The sequence below is a fragment of the Cetorhinus maximus genome, chromosome 19 (genome assembly GCF_964194155.1).
Source record: "Cetorhinus maximus chromosome 19, sCetMax3.hap1.1, whole genome shotgun sequence".
NCBI lineage: Eukaryota > Metazoa > Chordata > Chondrichthyes > Lamniformes > Cetorhinidae > Cetorhinus > Cetorhinus maximus.
Window position 1 is genome coordinate 97114047 of NC_135897.1, and position 25925 is coordinate 97139971.

Genomic DNA, 25925 nt, shown 5'->3' on the forward strand with positions numbered 1-25925 from the left:
TGCCCCGTGTTGATCAGGGAAATGGATGAGGTTCGCGGGCAGAATCTTTGATATTGTGACCAGTAGCAGAGGAGGTCATTCAGCCCATCCAACCCGTGCTAGCTCAGAAGGAGCTGCCTGTCTCTGTAAATTTAATCCTCAGGCACATGGGCCATTCAGCCCGTCTGGTCTGTTTCCAGAACTAACCCTGAGCTGGATTTTAACTCCATTTCCCTCCCTCACTACCCAAGAAATCTTTCATTCTCTTCCCGATTACCCGGCTCCGGCTCCTCCATTTAACCGAGTAACCTTTCCAAATCCCGGCTCCCGCCCCCTTTCAGCCAACACACGGCCGCTCCCGCCTCCCGCCTCCCCCGCGCTCCCCGCGCTCTCCATGTCTCCTTCCCCCCCCCGGGAATAATGGGGGGAATCTCCCCCCCCCCCCCCACCCAGTTGGACACATTCCGGTGAATTGCTGCTTTACAAAGGTTCCCTGTAATTTCTTTGCTTCCCTTCGCCTCTCGATTTGTTGGGTCCTTTGGTGCCCGGTCTCCGGGTGAAATAACCGGGCGGCGGCGGCACCGGATTTTCCCGTTTATTTGGCGATTATTTCGGAAACTGCGGCCGGTTCCCGGTCATTGGAATAATGGCGCCCCCTGCCGTGCGCCGCCGGTACTGCGGGTGCGCCCCTGCCGGGCGCCGCCGGTACTGCGGGTGCGCCCCCTGCCGGGCGCCGCCGGTACTGCGGGTGCGCCCCCTGGCGTGCGCCGCCGGTACTGCGGGTGCGCCCCCTGCCGTGCGCCGCCGGTACTGCGGGTGCGCCCCCTGCCGTGCGCCGCCGGTACTGCGGGTGCGCCCCCTGCCGTGCGCCGCCGGTACTGCGGCCTGCCGGGCGCCGCCGGTACTGCGGGTGCGCCCCCTGCCGGGCGCCGCCGGTACTGCGGGTGCGCCCCCCTGCCGGGCGCCGCCGGTACTGCGGGTGCGCCCCCTGCCGGGCGCCGCCGGTACTGCGGGTGCGCCCCCTGCCGGGCGCACCCGGTACTGCAGGAACCACCACCCCCCCGCCGATACTGCAGGAGCGCCCCCTGCCGGGCGCCTTCGGTGCTGCGGGAGCGCCCCCTGCCGGGCGCCTTCGGTACTGCGGGAGCGCCCCTGCCGGGCGCCTTCGGTGCTGCGGGAGCGCCCCCTGCCGGGCGCCTTCGGTACTGCGGGAGCGCCCCCTGCCGGGCGCCTTCGGTGCTGCGGGAGCGCCCCCTGCCGGGCGCCTTCGGTGCTGGCGGGAGCGCCCCCTGCCGGGCGCCTTCGGTGCTGGCGGGAGCGCCCCTCTTGCCGTCTGTTTCTTCCCCATACGAAAAAAGAATCAAAGCTAGCTGTGACTGGGGATCAATTTGGAACTTCCGACATAAGAGCAATAGATTCTTAAGCTAAAAACTACTGCGGATGCTGGAAATCCAAAACAAAACCAGAATTACCGGGAAAAACTCAGCAGGTCCGGCAGCATCGGCGGAGAAGAAATCAGTTAACGTTTCGAGTCTTCACGGCCCTTGTTCTGCCGAAGGGCCATGAAGACCCGAAACGTCGACTCTTTTCTTCTCCGCCGATGCTGCCGGACCTGCTGAGTTTTTCCCGGTAATTCTGGTTTTGTTTAGCAATAGATTCCTGTTGGTCACTGATATCTACAGCAGCTCAAGGTCCCCTCAACCCACCCCCCACTCAAATTCCTGTCTTTACCCCAACGTTACACCCTCCCGTACTCCTGCTCTCACCACCTGCCCAAAACTGGCATTGGGTCCCCTTCCCTTCTCTGATACCCGGATACCCACAGAGCCCAGTTCAAGAAGGCAACTCGCCACCATCTGCACACGGGCAATGAGGGCTGGGTAGCCAGGCCCACATCAATGAAAATAATTGAAAGAGAATCTGCCCCTCTTGCTCCTGATGTCTCATTCGGAGTGTTTCCTACCTTGTGCTGTCTGAGGCTGTGGGTGGGTGGGAGGTCATATTAAATCAAACCAACTTTGAGTTTAGTTCAAACCCATCTGGAAAATTTTCTTCAGCATCGCGAAACCTGCACGATCTGATAGTGATTTTGCTGAAGTAACTGTGACTGCCTTTTCTGAGAGAGAGAGAGAGAGAGAGAGAAGCATGCAAAGTGGAAAGATGGAATCAGAGTCACTCTCTAAATTCCAGAAACTGTAGGTGTGAAACCTTCGCTGTGTTGCAGGTTCACATGAGTTGGTTTGGAAGGTTTTTTGTGGGTTTAATATCTGCAGCAAATCAGGCATGAGGTGGGGAGATGGGGTCTTGATGATGAGGATGTCTGGAGCTGGGACAATCAATCAGCTGCCACATTCATTCTGACAGAGGTCTACCGGCTGGAGGTCAGGGTGTGTCCAGAGTGGATTCCGGCCTTTTTACGCGTGTGGAAGACAGTGGTGTATTCTGTTTCTGAGAGTTGGCACTTCGGGGAACTGTGCAGTGTGGACTGGTGGCTCTTTAATATCACATCTCCCATTACAGCTGGGTGGAAACCAGTCAGATTGGTAGTCTCGCTAAGGGATGTTACTGGTCCTATGTTCAGAGTCCCTGTCACTTCAATGAAGCTGGAAGTCAAACACTTATCATGTGGACCAAAAAACCGAGTTTCTTGACCTGCCCTCTGACAGCAGGCAGTGAGGAATGGGATAATGTTGGCCCTGACAGTGTCTGTCACTGCTCCACTGTTCACAATCTCTTTTGAGCAATGGAGCATTTTAATCCAGGCACTCCAAACTGTGCAATGGTAGAAGTGATCTTGTTTAGGCTGGAACAGTGTTTTGGAGTTGGTCTGTCAGTAACCGATTCTTCCTGTGCAGAAACAATGAACCTTCTGCTGAGAAAGAAAGTTTTAATTTGTTATTTCTTGGCCTTTAACTCTCAAAGGACATCCCACCCTGGGACATCTCGCTGGCTTTTAATGATGTGACTGAAACCACTAGTGACTCATCTTTGCACTTTTCTCTCCTGTTTTTAGACTTGTCACTGAGCTGAACTCTTGTGCACCAGGACAATCAGCAGGGTAAGTTCACTGGGTTCGAGTTTGTTTTTGAGTTTGCATTTCTGAAAACAATTAGGACCTTGAACATGTTTGTAAATTTTGCTGGAGTTACTATTTCTTGGGTTGATTAAAGTCTGAAGTAAATCTCAAAGCAACTGCTAATTGTATCCCATGTACTTGCTCTTAATCTGTGCGAGGTGCACTCTGAACAGGACACGCTAACTTGATGCAGGTTAGATAATTGCATACAGCTTTTGCATTGTTTTTGCTAGATAAAGCTGTGCAGGAATTGAAGTCGCACTGAACAGAATCTTGTTTTAAATCTGTGGCTTGTCTCAATGTGAAAAAGCCCTTTCACAATTTGCCAGTTAAAGTAGAAATCTCGGGTCAAGTTGGGATAATCTCCAATTCAATGGGATGAAAGTAGGATATGAGGATGGCATTCCGTGAGGCAGGTGTTTCTCTGGATTGTCTTGGCGTGCTGGCTGTTAAGTCTCTGTCTTTGTGTTTCAGGTACGATGGCCTCGGCAGCAGCAGATAGCTGCATCCAGTTCACCAGACATGCGAGTGACGTGCTGTTTAACCTGAACAGACTGCGGTCCCGGGACATTCTGACTGATGTTACTATCCTAGTGGATCGTCAGCGTTTTCGAGCCCACAAGACTGTGCTCATGGCGTGCAGGTGGGACCAGTGAAGATTCATTAAATCAGACCCGTAAAGTACAAACAAGGTGAAGGAAAGGGCCTCCTCTTGTACTGTGGAGTCAGTGTCCCATTTACTTCATTTGGGGTTAAGCAGCCAGGACTCAGTGGGTAACACTCTTATCTCTGAGTCAGCATGTTGTGGGTGCAAACCCTACGTCAGAGACTTGAGCGTGGAATCTAGGCTACTGCTGCTGGCCGCAGTACTGTCCTAAGATTGTGAAAGGCGCCATAGAAATGCAGTGTTCTTTCTTAAACAGCTTCAATAATATCCATGTACCTTCTCCATGGAATCACTTGCATTCGATTCCCACACTGGGCATTTCAGTTTCTGATGGTAATACATTTCCCAGTCAACAGTAGGCTTGGTGTTCAGTCCCACTTCACATCATTCTCCTATAGCCTGAGGTTCCCAATCCAGGTCTCTCTGGTCAAAGGGCAGTGAGTGAATTACAGCTGATTTACACACCTTGTTGCAATCTTCTCCTCTAGCCTCCCACCTCCCCTCCCTATCCCATCCAATGCATTACAATCCTCCTCACATGAGTAAGACTTTGCTATGAAGCAGGCCTGTATTTTTGTGGTTACCTTTGTGACTTCTTCCTAACGACCATTTACAAACCATGAAATTGCCTTTAACTGTCTAAAGTAGAAACATGGACAAGAGGAGGCCATTTGGCCCTTCAAGCCTGCTCCGCCATTCAGTATGATCATGGCTGATTTTCTATCTCAACGACGTACTCCTGCTGTCTCCCCATACCCCTTGGCACTTTTAATGTCTAGAAATCTATCGATTCTCCTCCTCAAATATATTCAGTGACTTGGCCTCCACAGCCTCTGTGGTAGAGAATTCCATAGGTTCACCACCCTCTGAGTGAAGAAGTTTCTCCTCATCTCAGTCCTAAATGGTCTACCCTGTATCCTGAGACTGTGACCCCTTGTTCTAGACACCCCAGCCAGAGGAAATATCATCTCTGCATCCAGTCTGTCCAGCCCTGTCAGAATTTTTCAATGAGATCTCCTCTCATTCTTCTAAACTCCAGTGAATACAGGGCCTAGTCGGCCCAATCTCTCCTCATACAACAATCCTGCCATCCCAGGAATCAGTCTGGTGAAACTTCGCTGCACTCCCTCTATTTCAAGTGTATCCTTTCTTAGGTAAGGAGACCAAAACTGCACACAATACTCCAGGTGTGGTCTCACCAAGGCCCTGTTCAGCTGCAGTAAGACATCCTTGCTCCTGTACTCAAGTCCTCTCGCAATGAAGGCCAGCATACCATTTGCCTTCTTAACTGCTTGCTGCACCTGCGTGCTTGCTTTCAGTGATTGGTGTACAAGGACACCCAGGTCCCTTTGCACATCAACATTTCCCAATCTATCACCATTTAAATAATACTCTGCCATTCTGTTTTTCCTACTGAAGTGGATAACTAAGTTAATACTGCATCTGCCATGTATTCGCCCACTCACTCAACCTGTCTAGATCACCCAAAGCCTCTTAACATCCTCCTCCCCACTCATATTCCCACCAAGTTTCGTGTCATGGGCAAACTTGGAAATATTACATTTAATTCCTTCATCCAAATCATTGATATATATTGTGAATAGTTGGGGCCCAAGCACTGATCCCTGTGGGACCCCACTAGTCACTGCCTGTCACACCGAAAAAGACCCATTTATTCCTGCTCTCTGTTTCCTGTCTGCTAACCAATTCTCAATCCATGCCAATATATTACCCCCAATCCCATGTGCTTTAATTTTACACACTAACCTCTTATGTGGGACTTTATCAAATGCTTTCCGAAAATCCAAATACACCATATCCACTGGTTCTCCTTTATCTATTCCACTCGTTAATGTCCTCAAAAAAAAACTCCAGTGGGTTTGTCAAACATGATTTTCCTGTCATAAACCGATGTTGACTTTGTCTAATCCTGTTGATATTTTCTAAGTGTCCCATTATCACAGCCTTTATAATAGACGCTAGCAGTTTCCCTACGACTGATGTTAGGCTAACCAGTCTGTAATTCACTGTTTTCTCCCTCCCTCCTTTTTTAAATAGTGGGGTTACATTTGCCACCCTCCAATCTGCCAGGACTGTTCCAGAATCTACCGAATTTTGGAAGGTGTCAACCAACACATCCACTATGTCCATAGCCACCTCCTTTAGTACCCTGGGATGTAGATTATCAGGCCCTGGGGATTCATTGGCTTTTAGTCCCATTAATTTCTCCAGCACTTTGCTTTTTTTAGCAATACTGTTTTCCTTCAAATCCTCCTTCCTTCGGCTCCCTCGTATTTCTGGGAAGTTATCTGTGTCTTCCTCCATGAAGACAGAACTAAAGTAGTTGTTTAATTGCTCTGCCATTTCCTTGTTCTCCATTATAAATTCTCCCATTTTGGACTGTAAGGGACCTATGTTTGTCTTCACTAATCTTTTTGCCGACTTATAGAAGCTTTTACAGTCCGCTTTTATGTTCCTTGCAAGTTTACTCTCATACAATTTTTCCCCTCATAGAGTGTAATGGGTAACCATGGCAATGTCAGCTTCCTTTCTGCCTGGTCACATGACCAGTATCTGATTGGCTGGTGCTCATTTGAGCACGAATGATGTGTGCAACTCTGGAACCCCAACCATGGAGACTCTGTGTGGGATCTGGAATGTTTAAACACCCACAAGGAGCCCCTCCCCCCCGCCCCATGCTGTGCTGACAAAGTTACTGTTGTTTGGTTTTCAGTGGCCTTTTCTACGCTATCTTCACTGATCAGCTGAAGTTCAACTTGAATTTGATTAGTCTGGACCCAGAAGTTGACCCAGAGGGATTTGGTATTTTACTGGATTTTATGTACACATCTCGCCTGCCCCTGAGAGACAGCAGTATCATGGTGGTGATGAGTACAGCTCTTTATCTGCAAATGGACCATGTGGCAGATACCTGCCGCAGATACCTGCAGTCCAGGTGAGACAACTGACCTGTTACATTTGGTTGGTGCATAATTCCTTTCCAATGCAGGTACAGCAAGCAATTCTGAAACCAAATAGCGTGCTAGTGCTTTTTGTGAGGCTTTGCAGTTTATCAGTAAGGAAGTCTCGCAATTATGTAGGGTTTTGGTGAGAATGCAGTTGATCATTCATAGAATCTCAGACATTTACACCACAGAGGTCATTCGGCCTATCATGCTTGTGCTGGCTCTTTGGGGGGGGTGGTGGAGGTGGGGAAATGAGCCTGGTGCCACATTCCTGCTTTTTGTTTGTGACCCTATAAGCTTCTCTTTCTCAAATATCTATCCAAATCCTTTTTAAAATTATTCAAGGAATCTCATTCCGCCTTTTCAGGCCGGACATTCCAAGTCCCGATAACCAAGTGGGGAGGGAGAGGAGAGTTCTGATCGCCTCCCTCTTGATTTGTTGCCAGTGATATTAAATAGTTATTGATCTTCTTATTTACTCTTTCATAACTTCACTTGGAAAGCTCCATCGGGTCACTCTCTGTTCCAAGTGGAGCCAGGAATTGTGGACAGTAATTGCCTCAGAGGAGGTACAAGGAAGATTCCTCAGACTTATTCCTGGGATGTGTTCTTCTGTGAGGAGAGATTGAGCAGACTGGGTTTATATTCTCTGGAGTTTAGAAGAATGAGTTTCGAAGAATGAGAGATGACTCTGACATAAGACTGAGGGTTTGATCGATGTTGAGAGGATGTTTCCCCAGGTGGAGAGTCTAAAACTAGGGGTCATATCCTCAGGGTAAGTGGTTGGCCATTTCAGATGGAGCTGAGAAATTTCTTCACTCAAAGTTGTGAATCCTTGGAATTCTTTACCTTGAGGGGCTGTAGATGTTCAAATTAAGTATATTCAAGACTGAAATCGATTGATCTTTTTTTTTTGGGGATGGCACTAATTAAATCAAGGGATATGGGGAAGGAAAGTGGAGTTGAGGTGGAAGATCAGCCACGTGTTTAGTCAATGGTGGAGCAGGGGTTTGAGGGATGATGAGGGGTGGTTGTGGGGGAAGGGAGGGGGGGGAATTGTGGGAGATGGATGGATTGGGGGCGTGGTGGGGGGGGGGTGGTGGGGGAATGGATACATGGCACTGACAACCTCCAGACAGATCAATTTGTCTTGTAATAATCTCCATTTTGCTGAAAATTGTTACTAACCTTGATTTGTTTCCCAACAGTGAAGATCTCTGCTCTACAATCAGTTCACCCCGGCAGGAGTTTCTCTCCAGCAATGCAATGTTACCTCCAGAAGCCTTAAGCTTTCGAAAATCTGAAGTGACTGAAAACCTGCTTCGTGATGCATCAGCCCCTGATGGGAGGCCTCTGGGCTCTAGTGTCTACAATGTAATGACTCCCTCTGCACACCCTTACCCTTTGTACAGCCACATCCCTGTTCACAGTTACTCTGCAAATCCTTACTTGGTTAATGAATTCCGGGACTCCCATGTCCCTTTGTCCGATGTCCCCAAGCTCAGGAGGTACCAGGGTAACTGTGTGCAGCACAATGGTGACACGGGTTTCACAAAGTACAACAGCAGGTCTGTCACTGACATCTCGTCCAATATTTGTCATGCGACTGTTTTCTCTCCCAGAGAGATTTGTAGAGAAGGTGATGTTAAAATGGATTTGCACTATAATCAAACTCCGAGTTCCAAAATGGCCACACAGTCCACCATGAGTAACTTGGCAAATTACTCTTCCTCACTGTTGAATAGTAGGAAGGCTGAAGAAAGCAATATCCTGAAGGGAGATCGGAGAGAATTCTTGGAATCTAGTAACCTGCCTGTTAATCATAAGGGTCCTCTGATTGGACCCCGGAGTCCTCTGAAATCTGACTGTCAACCCAACTCCCCAACTGAATCCAGCAGCAGCAAGAACGCCTTCAGGAGTCAGTGTTCAGAATCTCCCACAGCCAAGAGCCCCATTGACCCCAAAGCCTGTAACTGGAAAAAGTACAAATTCATTATTCTGAACTCTTTGAACCAGAGCTCAAAAACTGAAAACGACAATCACCTCGAGCCTAAAAATGGCTCCGCTCCAACCTTCACTGCTTCTCCTGCCCCTTTCCACCAGTCCACTGATGCCGAGACTTTGGGAAGCCAAACACCAGCGAAAATGGATGTTGATGGGGATGATCTGCACATTCCCCAGGCCAGCAAACTCAACAGCATTGTCAACAGGTACATGTAACTTTACAATCATAGAATCTTGCACAGAGGAGGCCATTCGATCCATTGTGCCTTTGCTGGCTTTTGGAAAGAGCTGTCCAATTTGCCTCGCATTCCTCCTCCTTCACCATCTCTCCCCACCCCCACCTCCACCAACCACCAGAACCAAACTATTATATTTCTTATAAACAAAAATATACAGTATACGATGAAAGCAGTAGTGTGTTTTTTCAATGTTTCTCCTCCTTCCCCTGTTACTGCATCTTGGAGACTGAAAATTGCTAAAAACAAAGATTCCCACTACAGTTTCATTTGCATAACGACCTGATTTCCACAGGGTCTCATTCTGATCTTTTCTTACTAAGGTCACCCGAGGAGTCTTCACTGGATAACCAGCAAACATCTCCAATGGACGCCTTCCCTCGCAAATGTAGCTTGTGTGAGTCACCAGCTCACCAACACACTGAACTGTGCCGTGTCACACCTGTGTCTCACCTGGGAGAGGAACTGACCGAGACACAGTCTGAGCTCTCAGACTCCAGCTCAGGTGAGGTGCCAAAAATTTAACAGCTGGAAAGTTGTATTTGCAAGTCTGAGCAACATTGTTTGAGACAGGTTCCTGTGTACTGACTGATTGAATATGTGGGCTAGGTAAGAGATGAGAAATGGAAAATGGAATGTCAGTGGTGGAGAGTTTATGGTGCTGGGCTAGTACCTGAGGTTGAGCAAGTTCAAATCCCACCATTGGTGAGCCAGGAATTGAATAACTTTGAGGGAAAGATGATCACAATTGGAGCTGTAAAAAAAACCATTCTGAATGCCATCCCTTTGAGGGAAGGGAGCCCTGACATTCTAACCAGCCTCACTGTGTGATTGGCTCTTGATTCCCACTGGGCACAGGGTGACGGAGCCTCTGTAATGTGGAGGCTGCGTGTCTGAGATTGGAAATTGGGTGATTTTCATTTTCTGTTAAAACTATGCCAGTTCCGGAAGTTGAGCTGAAGAGCTGGCCGGTTAGTGGGGGGGTGGTGGGGGCATTGGTGTGCATGGGGTAGGTGAAGTGTATAAAAATTATTAACTTTAGTTAAAGACGTGCTTTAAAATTCCATTGCTGCTCCCATTCTGTACTGGGTGAGATTTACAGTGAGGGGTTTTTTGGGGGTGAGTTGGGTGAGATGGGGTTTTGTTGCGGTTGGGGGGGAGGGGGGGGGGAGGGGGTGGGGAGGGGGCGTGGGTTGGGTGGGGAGGGGGGGGAGGGGGGTTGGGCGGGGATCTTGTGGGGAGAAAGTCGAAGCCTTGCCAAGAGGACACCACACTTGATTAATCTCAAATTCTTTTGTTAAATCCTTGTTTTCAGAGATTGGGCAGTCTTGAACTCTGTTTTTCCTAAAAAAAGAGACATGTCAAAGCTTTTCATCTTGCACTCATCAGGACACTTTCATAACCAATTTAAGGGGGAAAATATTGATGTTTTCACCTTGTATTGATGTCCTTGCACAGAGTCCTGATGAGTGCAGGATGAAAAGATTCAACATGTCTCTTTTTTCAGCAATTGTTCAAGTTCTGTACCACCAAACGACTCTGTTTTTCCTGTAACTGATGTTTATCTACAAACAGTAATTCTCATAATTAGTTTGTAAAAAAAAAAACTGCAGTCCTCAAAGGGAAGACTTAGTTTAATGTTCTGTGAGTCTGAGTGTGTTTCCTGCTGTATGGTTCTGAGGCGCATTGACCAGCAATGCCCTCACCATCCGTGCTTTCAGCTGAGTTTGCTTGGCTGGTGTGTTGGGATCACGTGACCTCTTGACCTCTTGACTCAAGAGGAGGAGGAGGAGTGTTGAAGGGAAAATTAAGCAGGGGGTTCTCATCTTGATCACTTTTAGTTCTTTGTCTGTGTTCAGGGCCATATCCCTCTCTGCCCACACCCTTGACCTTGGCTTGTGTGTACCCAGTGAGAATCAGTGCCTGCTTGAGAATAAATGAGCCAGGCATGGAACATCTCCATGTTGCTCTCACCCTTTTGCTCCCCGCCCCCTGCCAAAACTGACACTGCTCTTACCTGCCCCGTTCTCTTCTATTGGGTGAGGGGGTACAGGGTTGGGGGGGTTGGAGTTGCTGTCTGGTATCTCCATGTATGATGTTTTCTGAGTTTCACCCGTTCCTGGTCTAACCCTGAAGTGTTTTGTGTTTTGCTCAGACAATGGATCTTTCTTCTGTGGTGAGTGTGACTGTAAGTTCACCGATGATGCCACACTCAAGAGGCACATGGTCCAATCTCACAGCGACAAGCCCTACAAATGTGACCGATGCCAAGCTGCATTCCGCTACAAAGGGAACCTGGCAAGTCACAAAACTGTGCACACAGGTAGGGACCCTGAACCTGGGGTGGTCTGGAGAGGGAGAGGGGCTTGTGAAGGAGGGTTGCTTGGTCGTCATCTCCCTCTAATATGCTGCTGTGTTCCATGCAGGGGAGAAGCCATATCGCTGCAATATCTGTGGAGCCCAGTTCAACCGTCCTGCAAACCTGAAGACTCACACGCGCATCCATTCTGGTGAAAAACCGTACAAGTGTGAGACCTGTGGAGCACGGTTTGTCCAGGTTTGTACCCAGAATAAACTATCCAATTCATCCCACTCCCCTGCTCTTTCCCCATAACCCTGCAAAATATCCCACTTGCAAGTATTTCTCTAATTTCATTTAGAAATTACTTTTTAAAATTTATTTTATGGGATGTGGGTGTCGCTGGCTGGGCCAGTATTTATCTCCCATCCCTAGTTCACCTCGAGAAGGTGGTGGTGAGCTGCCTTCTTGAACCGCTGCAGTCCATGTGGTGTAGGTACACCCACAGTGCTGTTAGGGAGGGAGTTCCAGGATTTTGACCCAGTGACAGTGAAGGAACGGCGATATATTTCCAAGTCAGGATGGTGAGTGACTTGGAGGGAAGCTTCTAGGTGGTGGTGTTCCCATCTATCTGCTGTCCCTGTCCTTCTAGGTGGTAGTGGTCATGGGTTTGGAAGGTGCTGTCTAAGGAGCCTTGGTGAATTCCTGCAGTGCATCTTGTAGATGGTACACACACTGCTACTGTGCGTTGGTGGTGGAGGGAGTGAATGTTTGTGAATGTGGTGCCAATCAAGCGGGCTGCTTTGTCCTGGATGGTGTCAAGTTTCATGAGTGTTGTTGGAGCTGCACTCATCCAGGCAAGTGGAGAGTATTCCATCACACTCCTGACTTGTGCCTTGTAGATGGTGGACAGGTTTTGGGGAGTGAGGAGGTGAGTTACTTGCCACAGGATTCCTAGTCTCTGAACTGTTCTTGTAGCCACAGTATTTATATGGCTAGTCCAGCTCTCCATTTGAGAGCAGCTGATTAATTAATTGGCTAACTAGCCCAGTCTAGTTCTAGTCTCGTCTGCAGAAAGCGTAAGCAGCTGGAGGAATTCTGGATCCGGATTATTGATCTGGAAGCTGAATCTGTGCAACATCAGGGAGAGGGGAGGAGATACCTGGACACATGTACCAGAAGATAGCTACATCCATTACAATAGGGTTGTCTGTTTTGCTCAGCAGTGAGGGACAGGAGGGTGTCACCGTGAGTGAGGCAGGTAAAAGGACCAAGCAGACAGTAGTGGAGGACCCTCAGACTCTGCAATCGTTAAACTGGTTTGAGGCGATTGCAACCTGTGTGGATGAGCAGATTGGCCATGGCACCATGGTTGTTCAAGTGGGGGGAATGTAGTGGTAGTAGGGGACAATATAGTGAGAGGGATTGACACTTCTGTTTAGTAAAGAGCGAGAGTCCAGGAGACTGTGTTGCCTGCCCAGTGTCAGGGTTCAGGACATCTGCTCATGGCTAGAGAGGAACTTAGTGGGAGGGGGAGGACCCAGTTGTCGTGGTCCATGTAGGTACCAATGACATTGACAGGACAAGGAACTGAGGAGCTATGTACCAAATTAAGAAGCAGAACCTCAAAGGTAATAATTTCTGGGTTACTACCTGACCAAAGTTTAAATTGGCATAGGACAAATAAGATTAGAGAAATGAATGCTGAGACTGGTGTGGGAGGAGTGGCTTCCAGTTTGTGGGGCACTGACACTAGTTCTGTGGAAAGTGGGGGCTGTACCATTGGGACGGTTTATACCTGAACTGTGCTGGGACCGGTGTTCCGAGCCCTGTAACTAGGGAAGTAGAGAGGGGCAAGGGATCAAATTTGGGAAGATTTCATAAACCAAAAGGAGAGACAAGGTAAGAGAGAAAGGTACTAATATGGGAAATGGTAAACAGACTGTGACAGGAAGGGATAGGGAGTACCAGTCTAAGAGTAAATCCGATTAGGGTTGAGGTTACAAAAATAATAGGACAAAACTAAAGACACTCTATCTGTGTGTAGCCTTTAAAACAAAAAGATGAACTGATAGCACAAATGGAAATAAGTACAATCTGATAGCCATTACAGAGACATGTCATAGATTGGGGCCTGAATATTGAAGGGCGCGTGACATTTAGGAAGGACAGGAAGCTAGGAAAAGATGGAGGGCTGGCTCTGTTAATTAATGATAATATTAGCAAAATAGAGAGGAATGACCTAAGTTCAGGACAACCAGGATTTAGGAGCATTTTGGGTTGAGATGAGGAATGATAAAGGCAACAAGTCACTTGTGGGAGTGGTGTGCAGGCCCCCTAAGAGTCACCACATGGTTGAACGGGGTATAAAGGGAGAAAAAGTGGGAGCTTGTCAGAAAGGTACAGTGATAATCATGGGGGATTTTAATCTACATATAGACTGGAAAATTCACATGGACAAAGGTAGCCCAGGTGTGAGGAATTCATAGAATGTTTTTGTTTTTGCGATAGTTTAAGAACACATTCTGGAGCCAACCACAGCAGGCTATACTAGGCCTGGATAAAAGCAAAATACTGTGGATGCTGGAAATCTGAAACAAAAACAGAAAATACTGGAAAAACTCAGGCCTAACAGCACCTGTGGAGAGTAAAACAGTTTCGAGTCTGTATGACCCTTCAGAGCTCTGAAGAAGTCATATGGACTCAAAATGTTAACTCTGTTTTTCTGTCCACAGATGCTGTTAGAACTGTTGAGATTTTCCAGCATTTTCTGTTTTTGTTACTAGATCTGGTATTGTGCAATGAGGTGGGATTGATTAATGTTGTCATGGTGAAGGCACCCCAAGGTAGCAGCGATTATAATAGGATTGAATTTTACATTCAGTTTGAGGAAGAGAAGAATGGGGCTAAAACTAGTATTGTAAACTTGAATGTGGGCATGAAAGCAGAGCTAGCTAAAGTGAACTGACAAATAAGGTTAAGGGATAGTTCAGTAGAGATACAGTGGCAGATGTTTAAGGGGATATTTCAGAATACACAGAATAGATACATTCCAACGAGAGGGAAATTTCAAGGAGAGGACCCACCATCTGCAGTTAATTAAAAAGTTAAAGATAGTATCAAACTTAAAGAGAAAGTATATAATTGTGCAAAGATGGGTGGCAGATCAGAAGATTGGACAGAATATAAAAACCAGCAAAGAATGGCCAGGAGATTTAAAAGCAAGGGAGAAAGATAGCTAGAAATATAAAGACAGTTAAGAATGTTCCTATTGATATTTTTTAAAAAGTTAACAAAGTGAGTATTGGTCCTAAAGAAAGTGAGTCTGGGGAACTAATAATGGAAAATAAGGAGATGGCAGATGAGCTGAACAGGTTTTTGCATTGGTCCTCCGTATAGAGGATACAAGTAACATCTCAGAAATAGCCATAAATCAGGAAATGGAAGGGAGGGGAGGAACTCAGGAAAATTATAATCACCAGGGAAGTGGTACTGAGCAAATTGTTGAAGCTGTGGGCTGACAAATCCCCAGGTCCGGATAGAATTAATCCTAGGGTCTTAAAATAAGTGGCTAGTGAGGTAATTGATGTGTTGGTTTTAATTTTTCAAAATGCACTAGGTACAGGGAAGGTTGCATTAGATTGGAAAACAGCGAATATAACTCCTTTATTCAAAATGGGAGGCAGAAAGCAGGAAACTACAGGCCAATTAGCTTATCTGTCATAGGGAAAATATTGGAAGCTATTGTCAAAGATGTTACAGCAGGCCACTTAGAAAACTTCAAGGTGATCAGGCAGAGTCAACATGGTTTTGTGAAAGGGAAATCATGTTTAATCAACTTATTGGAGTTCTTTGAAGAAGTAACATGTGCTGTGGATAAAGGGGAACCGGTGGATGTACTGTACTTAGATTTCCAGAAGGCATTTGATAAAGTGCCACATAAAAAATTATTGCAGAAAATAAAAGCTCATGGTGCAGGGGGTAACTTTTGGCATGGATAGAAGATTGGCTAGCTAACAGGAACAGAGTAGGCATAAATGGGTCTTTTTCTGCTTGGCAAGATGTAACGAGTGGTGTGCCACAGGGATCAGTGCTGGTGCCACAACTTTTACAATTTATATGAATGACTTGGATGAAGGGACCGAAGGTATGGTTGCTAAATTTGCTGATGACACAAAGATGGGTAGGAAAGTAAGTTGTGAAGAGGACATGAGACTTGAAAGGGATATAGATAGGTTAAATGAGTGGGCAAAAATCTGGCAAATGAAGTATAATGTGGGCAAATGTGAAATTGTCCATTTTGGCAGGTAGAATAAAAAAGCTTATCATCTAAATGGTGAGAGATTGCAGAGCTCAGAGATTCAGAGGGATCTGAGTGTCCTAGTGCATGAATCACAAAAGGTTATTATGCAGGTACAGCAGGTAATTAGGAAAACTAATAGAATGTTATTGTTTCTTGCAAGGGAATTGAATACGAAAGTAGGGAGTTTATGCTTCAGTTGTACAGGGCACTGGTGAGACCACAGCTGGAGTACTGTGCACAGTACTGGTCTCCTTATTTAAGGAAGGATGTAAATGCATTGGAAGTAGTCCAGAGAAGGTTTACTGGACTAATGCCAGGAATGGGAGGGTTGTCTTTTGAGGAAAAGTTGGAGTTTAGATGAGGAAGAGGCGACTTGATTGAAACACTTAGGATCCTGAGGGGTCTTGACAGGGTGGATGTGGAGAGGATGTTTCCTCTTGTTGAGAATCTAGAATTAGGAGTCATTGTCTTAAGTGTGTGACCCCTTATTTTTAAACAGATGAGACATTTTTTCTGAGGGTCGTGAGTCTTTGAAACTCTCTTCCTCAAAGGTGGAAGCAGAATCTTTGAATATTTTTAAGGCAGGGGTTGATAGATCCTAGATAAACAAGGAGGTGAAAGGTTATCGGAGGTAGGCAGGAATGTAGAGTTGAGGTTGCAATCAGATCAGCCATGATCTTATTGAATGGCGGAGCAGGCTTGAGGGGCCGAGTGGCCTACTCCTGCTCCTAGTTTGTATGTTCATATGTAGTTCAGTTTCTGGTCCATGGTAACTCCCAGGATGTTGTTAGTGGGGATTCAGTGATGGGAATGCCATTAAATATCAAGGGGAGAATCTGCTTCCACTGCACTTTCAGGCAGCACATTTCAGATCACAACCGCTTGTGGTTTTAGGAAAGAAACCCTATCTCCCTCTCTGGCTCTTCTGCCAATTCTCTTCAATCTATAAACTCTGGTTATGGTTCCTTCTGCCTCAGAAAACAGTTTCTTCTGATTCATTATTAAAAGCCTTCATGATTTTGAACACCTCTATTAAATCTTCCCTTATCGTTCACCTTCCCAGCTTCTCCACTCTGTCCACTAACTGAATCCCCTCATCCACAGCCCCATTCTAGTAAATCTCCTCTCCACCTTCTCCAAGGTTTCTCGTGGTGCCCAGAATTAATTACATGGGATGCAGGCATCACTGCAAGGCCAGCATTTGTTGCCCATCCTCATCCCTAATTGCCCGCCCATTTCAGAGGGTATTTAAGAGTCAACCACATTGCTGTGGGTCTGGAGTCACATGAAGGCCAGACCAGGTAAGGACAGCAGATTTCCTTCCCCAAAGGGCATTAGTGAACCAGATGGGTCTTAGAGACAATTGATGATAGTTTCATGGTCACCATTACTGAGACTAGCTCTATGTTCCAGATTTATTAATTGAATTTTAATTCCACCAGTTGCTGTTGTGGGATTTGAACCCATGTTCCCAGAGCATTAGCCTGGGCCTCTGGATTACTGGCCTAGTGACATTACCACTACACCACCATCTCCCCACAATGGGACACAATGTTCCAGCTAAGGCCAAACCAGTGATTTAGAAATGTTTAGCTGAACCTCCTTGCATTTTTGCTCTACTTCAGTAAAAAGGCCACTAATAACAATGTCAAATTCAAATCATATAAATAAGCTGCAACTCTGCTCTGGTTTTGGGTCTGAAACAGAATCCTAAGTGCTGCAGTAGGAGCTTTGTTGAATCATGCAGCACAGAAGGAAGCTATTTGATCCATTATGCCTGCGCTGGCTCTTGGTCTGATTAGTCTCATTCCCCATAATCCTGCAAATTCGTTCCCTACAAGTATTTGGGGTGAGTCAGTTCCTGAGCTGCTGATTAGACTTGTTAGCTCACGGAACAGATGGCCTTTAGGTTGACAAATTGAGATGAAATATTTTCCTGTCATGACCAAAAGATTAAATTGTAAAAATAAAACTGTTTACTTGATTCTGTCTGAGCTGAGAGAATCGTTTTTTCCATATTAAATCTGCCCCTTTGCAATAGAAACCAGCTGAAAAGTTAAATCGATAAGTTCCATTTTCTGCAGCAGTTCTGTTTCTCATGTGAAACTCTTAACTTTCCATATGATCAGATAACTGGTGCTGGCTGGCTCTGTAGAGTGTATTTGAAGTTATCAGTAACAAAGATTTTGAGTTTCACAGTAATAATTCATCTGTGCTCGTCCACAACATCTGCTGAAGTAAGTTTTGTGCTTAGTGTTTTGGAGTAGTTGAGATGAGTCGATGTGTTGCTGGGTTAAGGCTGAGGAAAGGGACAGGCCCCTCTGCTTCAATCCTTGCTCCATTCAGGAATGAAAGTTGGTATTTTGAAAATGATGTCAAGGTCTTTGGGCCCTGGATATTCCAGCAAATCAGTGTGGAGAGATTGGAGAAGCTGGGATTGTTCTCCTTGGAATGGAAAAGGTTAAGATGTGATTTAAATAGGTTTTCAAATTTGAATTGGTTTTAATGGAGTAAATAGAGAGAAACAGTTTCCAGTGGCAGACCTGTCGATTATCAAAGAACACCAGTTTTGGGTAATCTGGGGTTCCTGGACAGACAGTTGTTGTGATTAGTTGCAGGGAGGTCTATGCTCTACTCATCTCATTCTAACCTTCTCTCTCCAAAGGTAGCTCACCTCCGAGCCCATGTGCTGATCCACACCGGAGAGAAACCCTATCCATGTGAGATCTGTGGGACTCGCTTTCGACATCTGCAGACACTTAAGAGTCACCTTCGGATCCACACAGGGGAAAAGCCTTACCATGTGAGTAAACAAGGGGGGGTGGCAAGGATGGTGCAGCAAGTGAAGGGGTGGCAGGTGGGGTGGTGATGTTGGTCACTGGTAATGCCGGATGGCAGCCCAGAGGTCCTGAGTTCAAGTTCCACCCGAGCAAGTGATCAAACCAAACTCTGAATTTGTGGACTGACACTGGGTAAAGTGGCCATAACGAGGATTTCTCACTCACTGAAAAGAGTCTCTACACCAGTTTCCATGCCTGATCTCAGCAAGTACCTCGGCAGTACAACCTGTGGTGCTGAGCCATCATCACTTGGGGAAATGAGGGGCGGGCAATAAATCCATCAGCCACGGACACCCCCATCCATCGAACAGAGAGCATACCTCCAATCACGTTCAATGCTGCAATCCCAGAGGCGTGTGGGATTGTTGTCCTCTGGGTGTCGTTGGGGGGGGAATGGGAAGCCGTCATTTCCCTGGTGACATGTCAGGGAATTTGACTTGTTTGTCAGCCAGCAGACTGCTGCCAGGCTGAGGAATGAGGGGCAGGGGTTTGTGTCAGAAACAACCCCTGAGGCAGCTGCCATTTGATGCAGGTGGGGCCTGGAAGATGGAACTTGGTGCTGAACCTCTTGGCTCATGTGACCAACCTGACATCACTCTTTAGTTTGAAAGTTGATGAAAACTCAATGCTTGGATTTTCCGGGTCATTCGTTCCTTAAGTTCCGCTGAGCTTCAGTATTTTTGTGGTGGGTAGTGGAGAGGGTGAAAATTGTCCAGTCTTTGTTATCGTGTAGAAAATGCAATGGCCAATTTATGCACAGCAAGGGCTCTCAAACAGTGATGACGAAAGTGACCAGATAACAGTGATGTTGGTGGAGGGATTGATATTGATCCAGTGCCAGGGAGAGCTCTGTAAGTAGTGCCATAGGATATTCTGCATCCATCTGAGAAAAAAAGAGTGGGCCTTGGTTTACCGTTTCATCTAAAAGGTGCCCCTCTGACATGACGGTGTTTCCTTCATGTGGCACCTCAGTGCTGATCTGGATTAGCAGCCTCGATTATCAGCTCAACCGTCTGGCCCAGGACATGAGCCCACAGTCTGAGCCATGTTTTCCCCACTACCAGGTCTTGCATGTCGACACTTTGAGATTAGTCCTGTATACAAACTTTTAATATCTTTCTACCACTAAATTGTTTCTCTTTCTCTCTCTCTGTCTAGTGTGAGAAATGTAACCTGCACTTTCGCCACAAGAGCCAGTTGAGGCTTCATCTGAGACAGAAACATGGAGCCATCACCAATACCAAGGCACAGTACCGAGTGCCTGCAGAGCCACAGTCAGACGTCTGTCCTGCTCGCTGACCACTCGCTTACTCTTGCACACGTTGAACTTTTTTGAGGTGGTGGAATTTCTTTGAATTGCTAAGGGTTTTCATTCAGAGTCCCCCATGTGGTAAACTTTACGACAGGTATCATCAGATCAAACTCTAACGGGTTTCTTGTGAAAAGTGCTTGCTATTTTTCTGTTAATAGACGTTTGGAGTGTTTAAGCTTTTAAAAGATGCCTCTCTGCCCATAATATAAAGGAATGTATGAAAATATATATATATATTTTTCCTGTGCAAAGCACAGATCAGAGTTGTACTATTATATAAAATGGGAAGGGTCAATGATATTTTTAACCAAAGTTCTAGCTATGGCAGTTAATGAATGATGCTTCAGGCAGATTGTCTGCAGGCAGAGCACAGTCTGAACATCTCTATTGCTTAAAGCACTTAAGATATTTTGTCTATTGTGAAAATTATATATGTGCTTTTTGAAGTATTCTTTACAGTTGTTTTTGAAAAGTAAGGTTTACATTTTGTCCAAATGCTGTATTCATTTCTTGTTCATGTTGTTCCCGTCTTGTTGACCAGAGCAGTTTCCATTGGTGCCTTCTACGTGCTAAAGCTGGATGTCCCAAAGGTTCTGATTCTCCCTGACACTCTCTTTACCCCCCCTCCCCGCCCCAACCTCCCCCAGCCCCTTGCCCCTATACTCCCCTCTCCACCTCCCTGTGACCCTGGATCCCCTTTTGTGCCCTGGGTCACTGAGAGCTCCATTGTGAGCTTCCAACACAATGTTGGTTTAAAACTGGGCAATGATTTGAGAATTTTTATCACATACTGTACAATATATCTGTAAGGACGTAATAAAAATATATCGCACTGTTCCAGGATCGTTGTCTGTCTCTTTCTGTACTGGTGCACATCCTTTCCCCCTCAGGAAAAATGACTGAAGCTATGATTGGTAAATGCCCTTTAGGGAAGGAAACCTGCCATTCTTACCCAGTCTGGGCTTATGTGATTCCAGTCCCACACCAGAACCTAATGAAATACTCCAGAGCTTTATAAAGGTTGAGCAAAATTTGCTTGTTTTTGTACTCCATGCCTCTGTATATGAAGCTCAAGATCCCAAGATTGGCACAAGCCTTAGGCTGGACCTTGTGTCCTATCACTGCACAGTTCAGTATAGCTGAGAATAGCCTCCAGGGAGATGCTGATTGGATTGTTGACTTGTTCCCAATCTGAAGGATTGGACAGAAAAAGTCTTTGCTGGAAAAAGATCAAATGCAGTTTCCACATCCCAGGAACCGGACTCTACAACTTTAAATGTGAAAATCTTAAGCCAAGACATCTCAGCCCAACAACAGCTTGGGTTTATATAACACAAGAGCGTTGACTGAGTCATCACACAAGGATGTTCGGGCAGTTGTTGGAAATCTTGGTCAAAGAGGTAGGTTTAAGGAGAGTCTTAAAGGAAGAAAGCAAAACTAGAGGTTGAGGGAGAGGTTTTCGATTGGAACTTTAGTTGAAGGTATGCCCACCAAATGGAGTGATTAAAATTTGCAATGCAGAAGAGGGTGAAATCAGAGGGGCAACAAGCTCAGCAAGTGTTGTAGCGGCGGGGTGCGGGTCAGTGTTAGATAAGCTGATCAGATCATTAAACTCTAACATTGGCTACAAAGCTGCCATTACTCTGGACTGGGGGAGAGCCAGCAATTTTGTTCCTGATCAGACTAAAAATGCACTGCTCAACTCTGCTGCCTCTCCTGGTTAATCATACTGAGTCTGCATCAGGGTTTCTCCTGGATGAGAAACCTGAAGGACGTATGGCACCTGTAGGGGTTCCTGCCTCATTGGATGTCAGAAATGAGAGGCTGGGATAAATAAGGACTTGTTCAAAGCATGTCCATGTCCCTACTCCAATGCAACAGTGCACAAATGCTTAGTAATCAAGGTGAACAGTTTCTCTCCACCAGTGCTGCCTGACCTGTTGAGTGTTTGCAGCATTTTCAGTCATTATAGCTAGGGCTGTGTTTGCTCTTAATTAGAAATATTTTATTAGATTGAAGCACTATAGGCTAATCCTAATAAGTTTATCAGTGGCACAGTGGCTTCTTTCAGCTTTACCCATTTGACTTGGGGTTACCACAATGCTGGTTGCTCACCCTTCTCTATCTCCTGTCAGTCACATTCCTCTCATCAATCCCACCATGTTTAATTCTCTCACCGTCACATCTTTCTATCTGGTCTTTGTCCTTCCTCTACTCCTTCATCCTGCAGTCCCATCTTCATCACTTGCCACACCACATTTCCCCTAGTCCATAACATTTCAATCTCTTGGCTACTTTCTCCATACGAACGTATGAATTAGGAGCAGGATTAGGCCACTCAGCCCCTCAAGCCTGCTCTACCATCCAATGAGATAATGGCTGATCTGAATGTAACCTCAACACCACATTCCTGCCTACCCCCGATAACCTTTCACCCCCCCCCCCCCCACCTTGTTAATCAAGAATTTATCTAATTTTGCCTTAAAAATATTTAAAGACTCTGCTTCCACTGGCTTTTGAGGAAGAGTTCCAAAGATTCGCTACCCTCAGAGAAAATTCTCCTCATCTGTCTTAAATGGGCGACCCCTTATTTTTAAACAGTGACCCCTAGTTCTAGATTCTCTCTCAAGAGGAAACATCCTCTCCACATCCACCCTGTCACGACTGCTTGGATCTTAAAGGTTTCAATCAAATCACCTGTTGCTCTTCTAAACTCCAATGGATACAAGCCTAGCCTGTCCAACCTTTCCCCATAAGAAAACCCACGCATCCCAGGTATTAGTCTAGTAAATCCTCTCTGAACTGCTTCCAATGCATTTACATCCTTCCTGAAATAAGGAGACAAATACTGCACACAATACTTCAGATGTGGTCTCACCAGTGTCCTCAACAACTGAAACATAGCCTCCTTACTTTTATATTCAATTCCCCTCGCAATAAATGGTAACATTCTATTAGCTTTCCTAATTACCTGCTGTACCTATATACTAACATTTTGTGATTCATGCAGTAAGACACCCAGATCCCTCTGAATCTCACCAATCTCTCACCATTTAGATAATAAGCTTTTTTATTCTTCCTGCCAAAATGAACAGTTTCACATTTGCCCACATTATTCTCCATTTGCCAGATCTTTGCCCACTCACTTAACCTATCTATGTCCCCTTGTAGCCTCCTTATGTCCTTTTCACAATTTACTTTCCTACCCACCCTTGTGTCATCAGCAAACGTCGCAACCATTTCTTTGGTCCCTTCATCCAAGTCATTTATATATGTTGTAAAATGTTGAGGCCCCAGCACTGATCCCTGTGGCACACCACTAGTTACATCTTGCCAACCTGAAAAAGACCCAGTTATGCCTACTCTGTTTCCTGTTAGCCAGCTAATCTTCTATCCATGCCAATGTTACCCCCTCCAACATGAGCTTTTATTTTCCAGAATAACTTTTAATGTGGCACCTTACCAAATGCCTTCTGGAAAAATAAGAACAGTACATCCACTGGTTCCCCTTTATCCACAATACATGTTACTTCTTAAAAAACTCCAAAAAATTGGTTAAACATGATTTCCCTTTCACAAAACCATATTGACTCAGTCCAATTGCCTTGAATATTTCTAAGTGCCCTGTTATAACGTCTTTATAAATAACTTCTAACATTTTCCCTATGACAGATGTTAAGCTAACTGGCCTGTAGTTTCCTGCTTTCTGTCTCCATCCCTGTTTGAATAAAGAAGTTACTCGCTATTTTCCAATCTAGTGGAACCTTCACCGAATCTAGTGAATTTTGGAAAATTAAAACCAACGCATCAACCATCTCAAAAATTGCTGGAAAAACTCAGCAGGTCTAACAGCATCTGTGGAGAGAAAGACAGAGTTAATGTTTCAAGTCCGTATGACTCTTCTCAGAACTAAAGAGAAGTAGAAATGTGGTGAAATATATACTGTTTAAAGGGGGTGGAGCAGGTGAAGCTGGATAGAAGGCCAGTGATAGGTGGAGGCAAAGGAGAGATTGACAAAGATGTCATGAACAAAAGGTGGAAGGGGTGTTGATGGTGGTGATACTGGCTAAAGGAGGTGCTAATGGTGACACTGAGAGTAGAAAGCAGGTTAGCCAGTGACAGATGGTGCTAGTCGGGATGGGTTGGGGGGAGGGGATGGTGTGGGAGAAAAGATCAAAATAGACTAAAAGGTGGAGATGAAACAATGAATGGAAATACATTTTAAAAATAGTAATAGAAATAGGTGGGAAAAAAATATATATATGAAAATTAAAAATTACAGAAAAAGGGGGATCAAAAAGGGGTGGGGATAGAGGAGAGAGTTCATGGTCTGAAGTTGTTGAACTCAATATTCAGTCCGGAAGACTGTAAAATGCCTAGTCGGCCCTTGAAAGGAGTGTTTGGGCCCTTGGACGGTGAGGAGAGGGGAAGTAAAGGGGCAGGTGTTGCACCTTCTTGTGATTGCATGGGAAGGTGCCATGGGAGGGGGTTGAGGTGTAGGGGGTGATGGAGGAGTGGACCAGTGTGTTCTGGAGGGAATGATCCCTACAGAATGCCACCAGGGGGGTGAAGGGAAGATGTGTTTGGTGGTGGCACCATGCTGAAGTTGGTGGAAATGGTGGAGGATGATCCTTTGAATGCGGAGGCTGGTGGGGTGATAAGTGAGGATGAGGGACACCCTATCATGCTTCTGGGAGGGAGAGGAAGGTGTGAGGGCAGAGGCGCGGGAGATGGGTCAGACACAGTTGAGGGCCCTGTCAACCACCGTGGGTGGGAAACCTCAGCTAAGGAAGAAGGAAGACATGTCAGAAGCGCTGTTTTGGAAAGTGGCATCATCAGAACAGATGCGATGGAGGCGAAGGAACTGAGAGAATGGGATGGAGTCATTATAGGAAGTGGGGTGTGAGGAGCTGTAGTCAAGGTAGAAGAGTCATATGGACTCGAAACATTAACTCTGTCGTTCTCTCCACAGATGGTGTCAGACCTGCTGAGTTTTTCTAGCAATTTCTGTTTTTGTTTCAGACTTCCAGCATCCGCAGTATTTTGCTTTTATCCTGGCATCAACTATCTCACCAGCCACTTCTTTTTAGGCCCTGGGATGAAGTCCATCAGGACCCAGGGATTTGTCAGCCCACAGCCCCAATAATTTGCTCAGTACCACTTTCCTACTGATTGTAATTTTCCTGAGTTCCTCCCTCCCTTCCAATCCCTGATTTACAGTTATTTCTGAGGTGTTACTCATACCCTCTACAGTGAAGACCGATGCAAAATACCTGCTTCAATTCATCTGCCATTTCCTTATTTTCCATTATTAACTTCCAGACTTTGTTTCTACAGGACCAACACTCACTTTGTTAACTCTTATTTAAATATGTATAGAAATTCTTACTATCTTTTTATGTTTCTAGCTAGCTTTCTCTCATACTCCAATTTTTCCATGCTTATTAATTTTTTAGTCTTTCTTTGCTGTTCTTCATATTCTGTCCAGTCTTGTGACCTGCCACCCATCCTTGTGCAATTATACGCTTTTTCTTTAAGTTTGATACTGTCTTTAACGTCTTTTGGTTAACCACCCCTAGTGGATCCTCCCTTTGGAATTTTTCTTTCTCATTGGAATGTAGCTATACTGAGTATTCTGAAATATCCCTTTAAATGTTTGCCACTACATCTCTATTGACCTATCCCTTATTTGCCAGTTCACGTTAGTCAGCTCTGCTTTCATGCCCTCATAATTGCTCTTATTTAAGTTTAAAATACTAGTCTTGGAACCTCTCTTCACTTCCTCAAACTGAATATAAAATTCAATCATATTATGATCGCTGCTACCTAGGGGCACCTTCACTATGAGGTCATTAATTAATCCTATCTCGTTGCACAATACCAGGTCTAGTATAGCCTGCTTTCCGGGTGGCTCCAGAATGTGTTGTTCTGAGAAACAATCCTGAAAACATTCTTTGAACTCCTCATCTAGGTTACCATCCGATTTTCTGAGTCTATGTAGATTAAAATTCCCATGATCATCACCGTACCTTTCTGACAGGCTCCCATTATTTCTTCCTTTATACTCTGCCCTACCATGTGAGTACTGTTATGGAGCCTGTACACCACTCTCACAGCTTCTTGCCTTTATCATTTCTCATCTCTACCCAAAACTTTTCTACATCTTGGTTTCCTGAACTTAGGTCATCCCTCTCTATTGTGTTAATACCCATCATTAATTAACAGAGCTACCCCTCCACCTTT

General features: G+C 45.7%; 1 protein-coding gene across 2 annotated transcripts in view; it reads left to right on the forward strand.

Annotated features, from left to right (window-relative positions):
• Positions 1-20519, forward strand: part of LOC144694055 (B-cell lymphoma 6 protein homolog) — a 396731-nt gene extending 376212 nt beyond the window's left edge. The window contains exons 2-9 of one of the 2 annotated variants that reach the window (XR_013579642.1): positions 3510-3698; positions 6457-6678; positions 7897-8898; positions 9252-9433; positions 11084-11251; positions 11355-11485; positions 18200-18333; positions 19529-19669. Coding sequence is in view for 1 of the 2 variants with exons in the window: in XM_078564418.1 (XP_078420544.1) it covers positions 3535-3698; positions 6457-6678; positions 7897-8898; positions 9252-9433; positions 11084-11251; positions 11355-11485; positions 18196-18333; positions 19529-19669 (2148 nt within the window). In the remaining variant the exon portion in view is untranslated. Of the gene's footprint in view, positions 1-3509; positions 3699-6456; positions 6679-7896; positions 8899-9251; positions 9434-11083; positions 11252-11354; positions 11486-18195; positions 18334-19528 lie in introns of both variants that reach the window. The other variant, XM_078564418.1, reaches the window with a different exon arrangement.
• The last annotated feature ends 5406 nt before the right edge of the window (positions 20520-25925 follow it).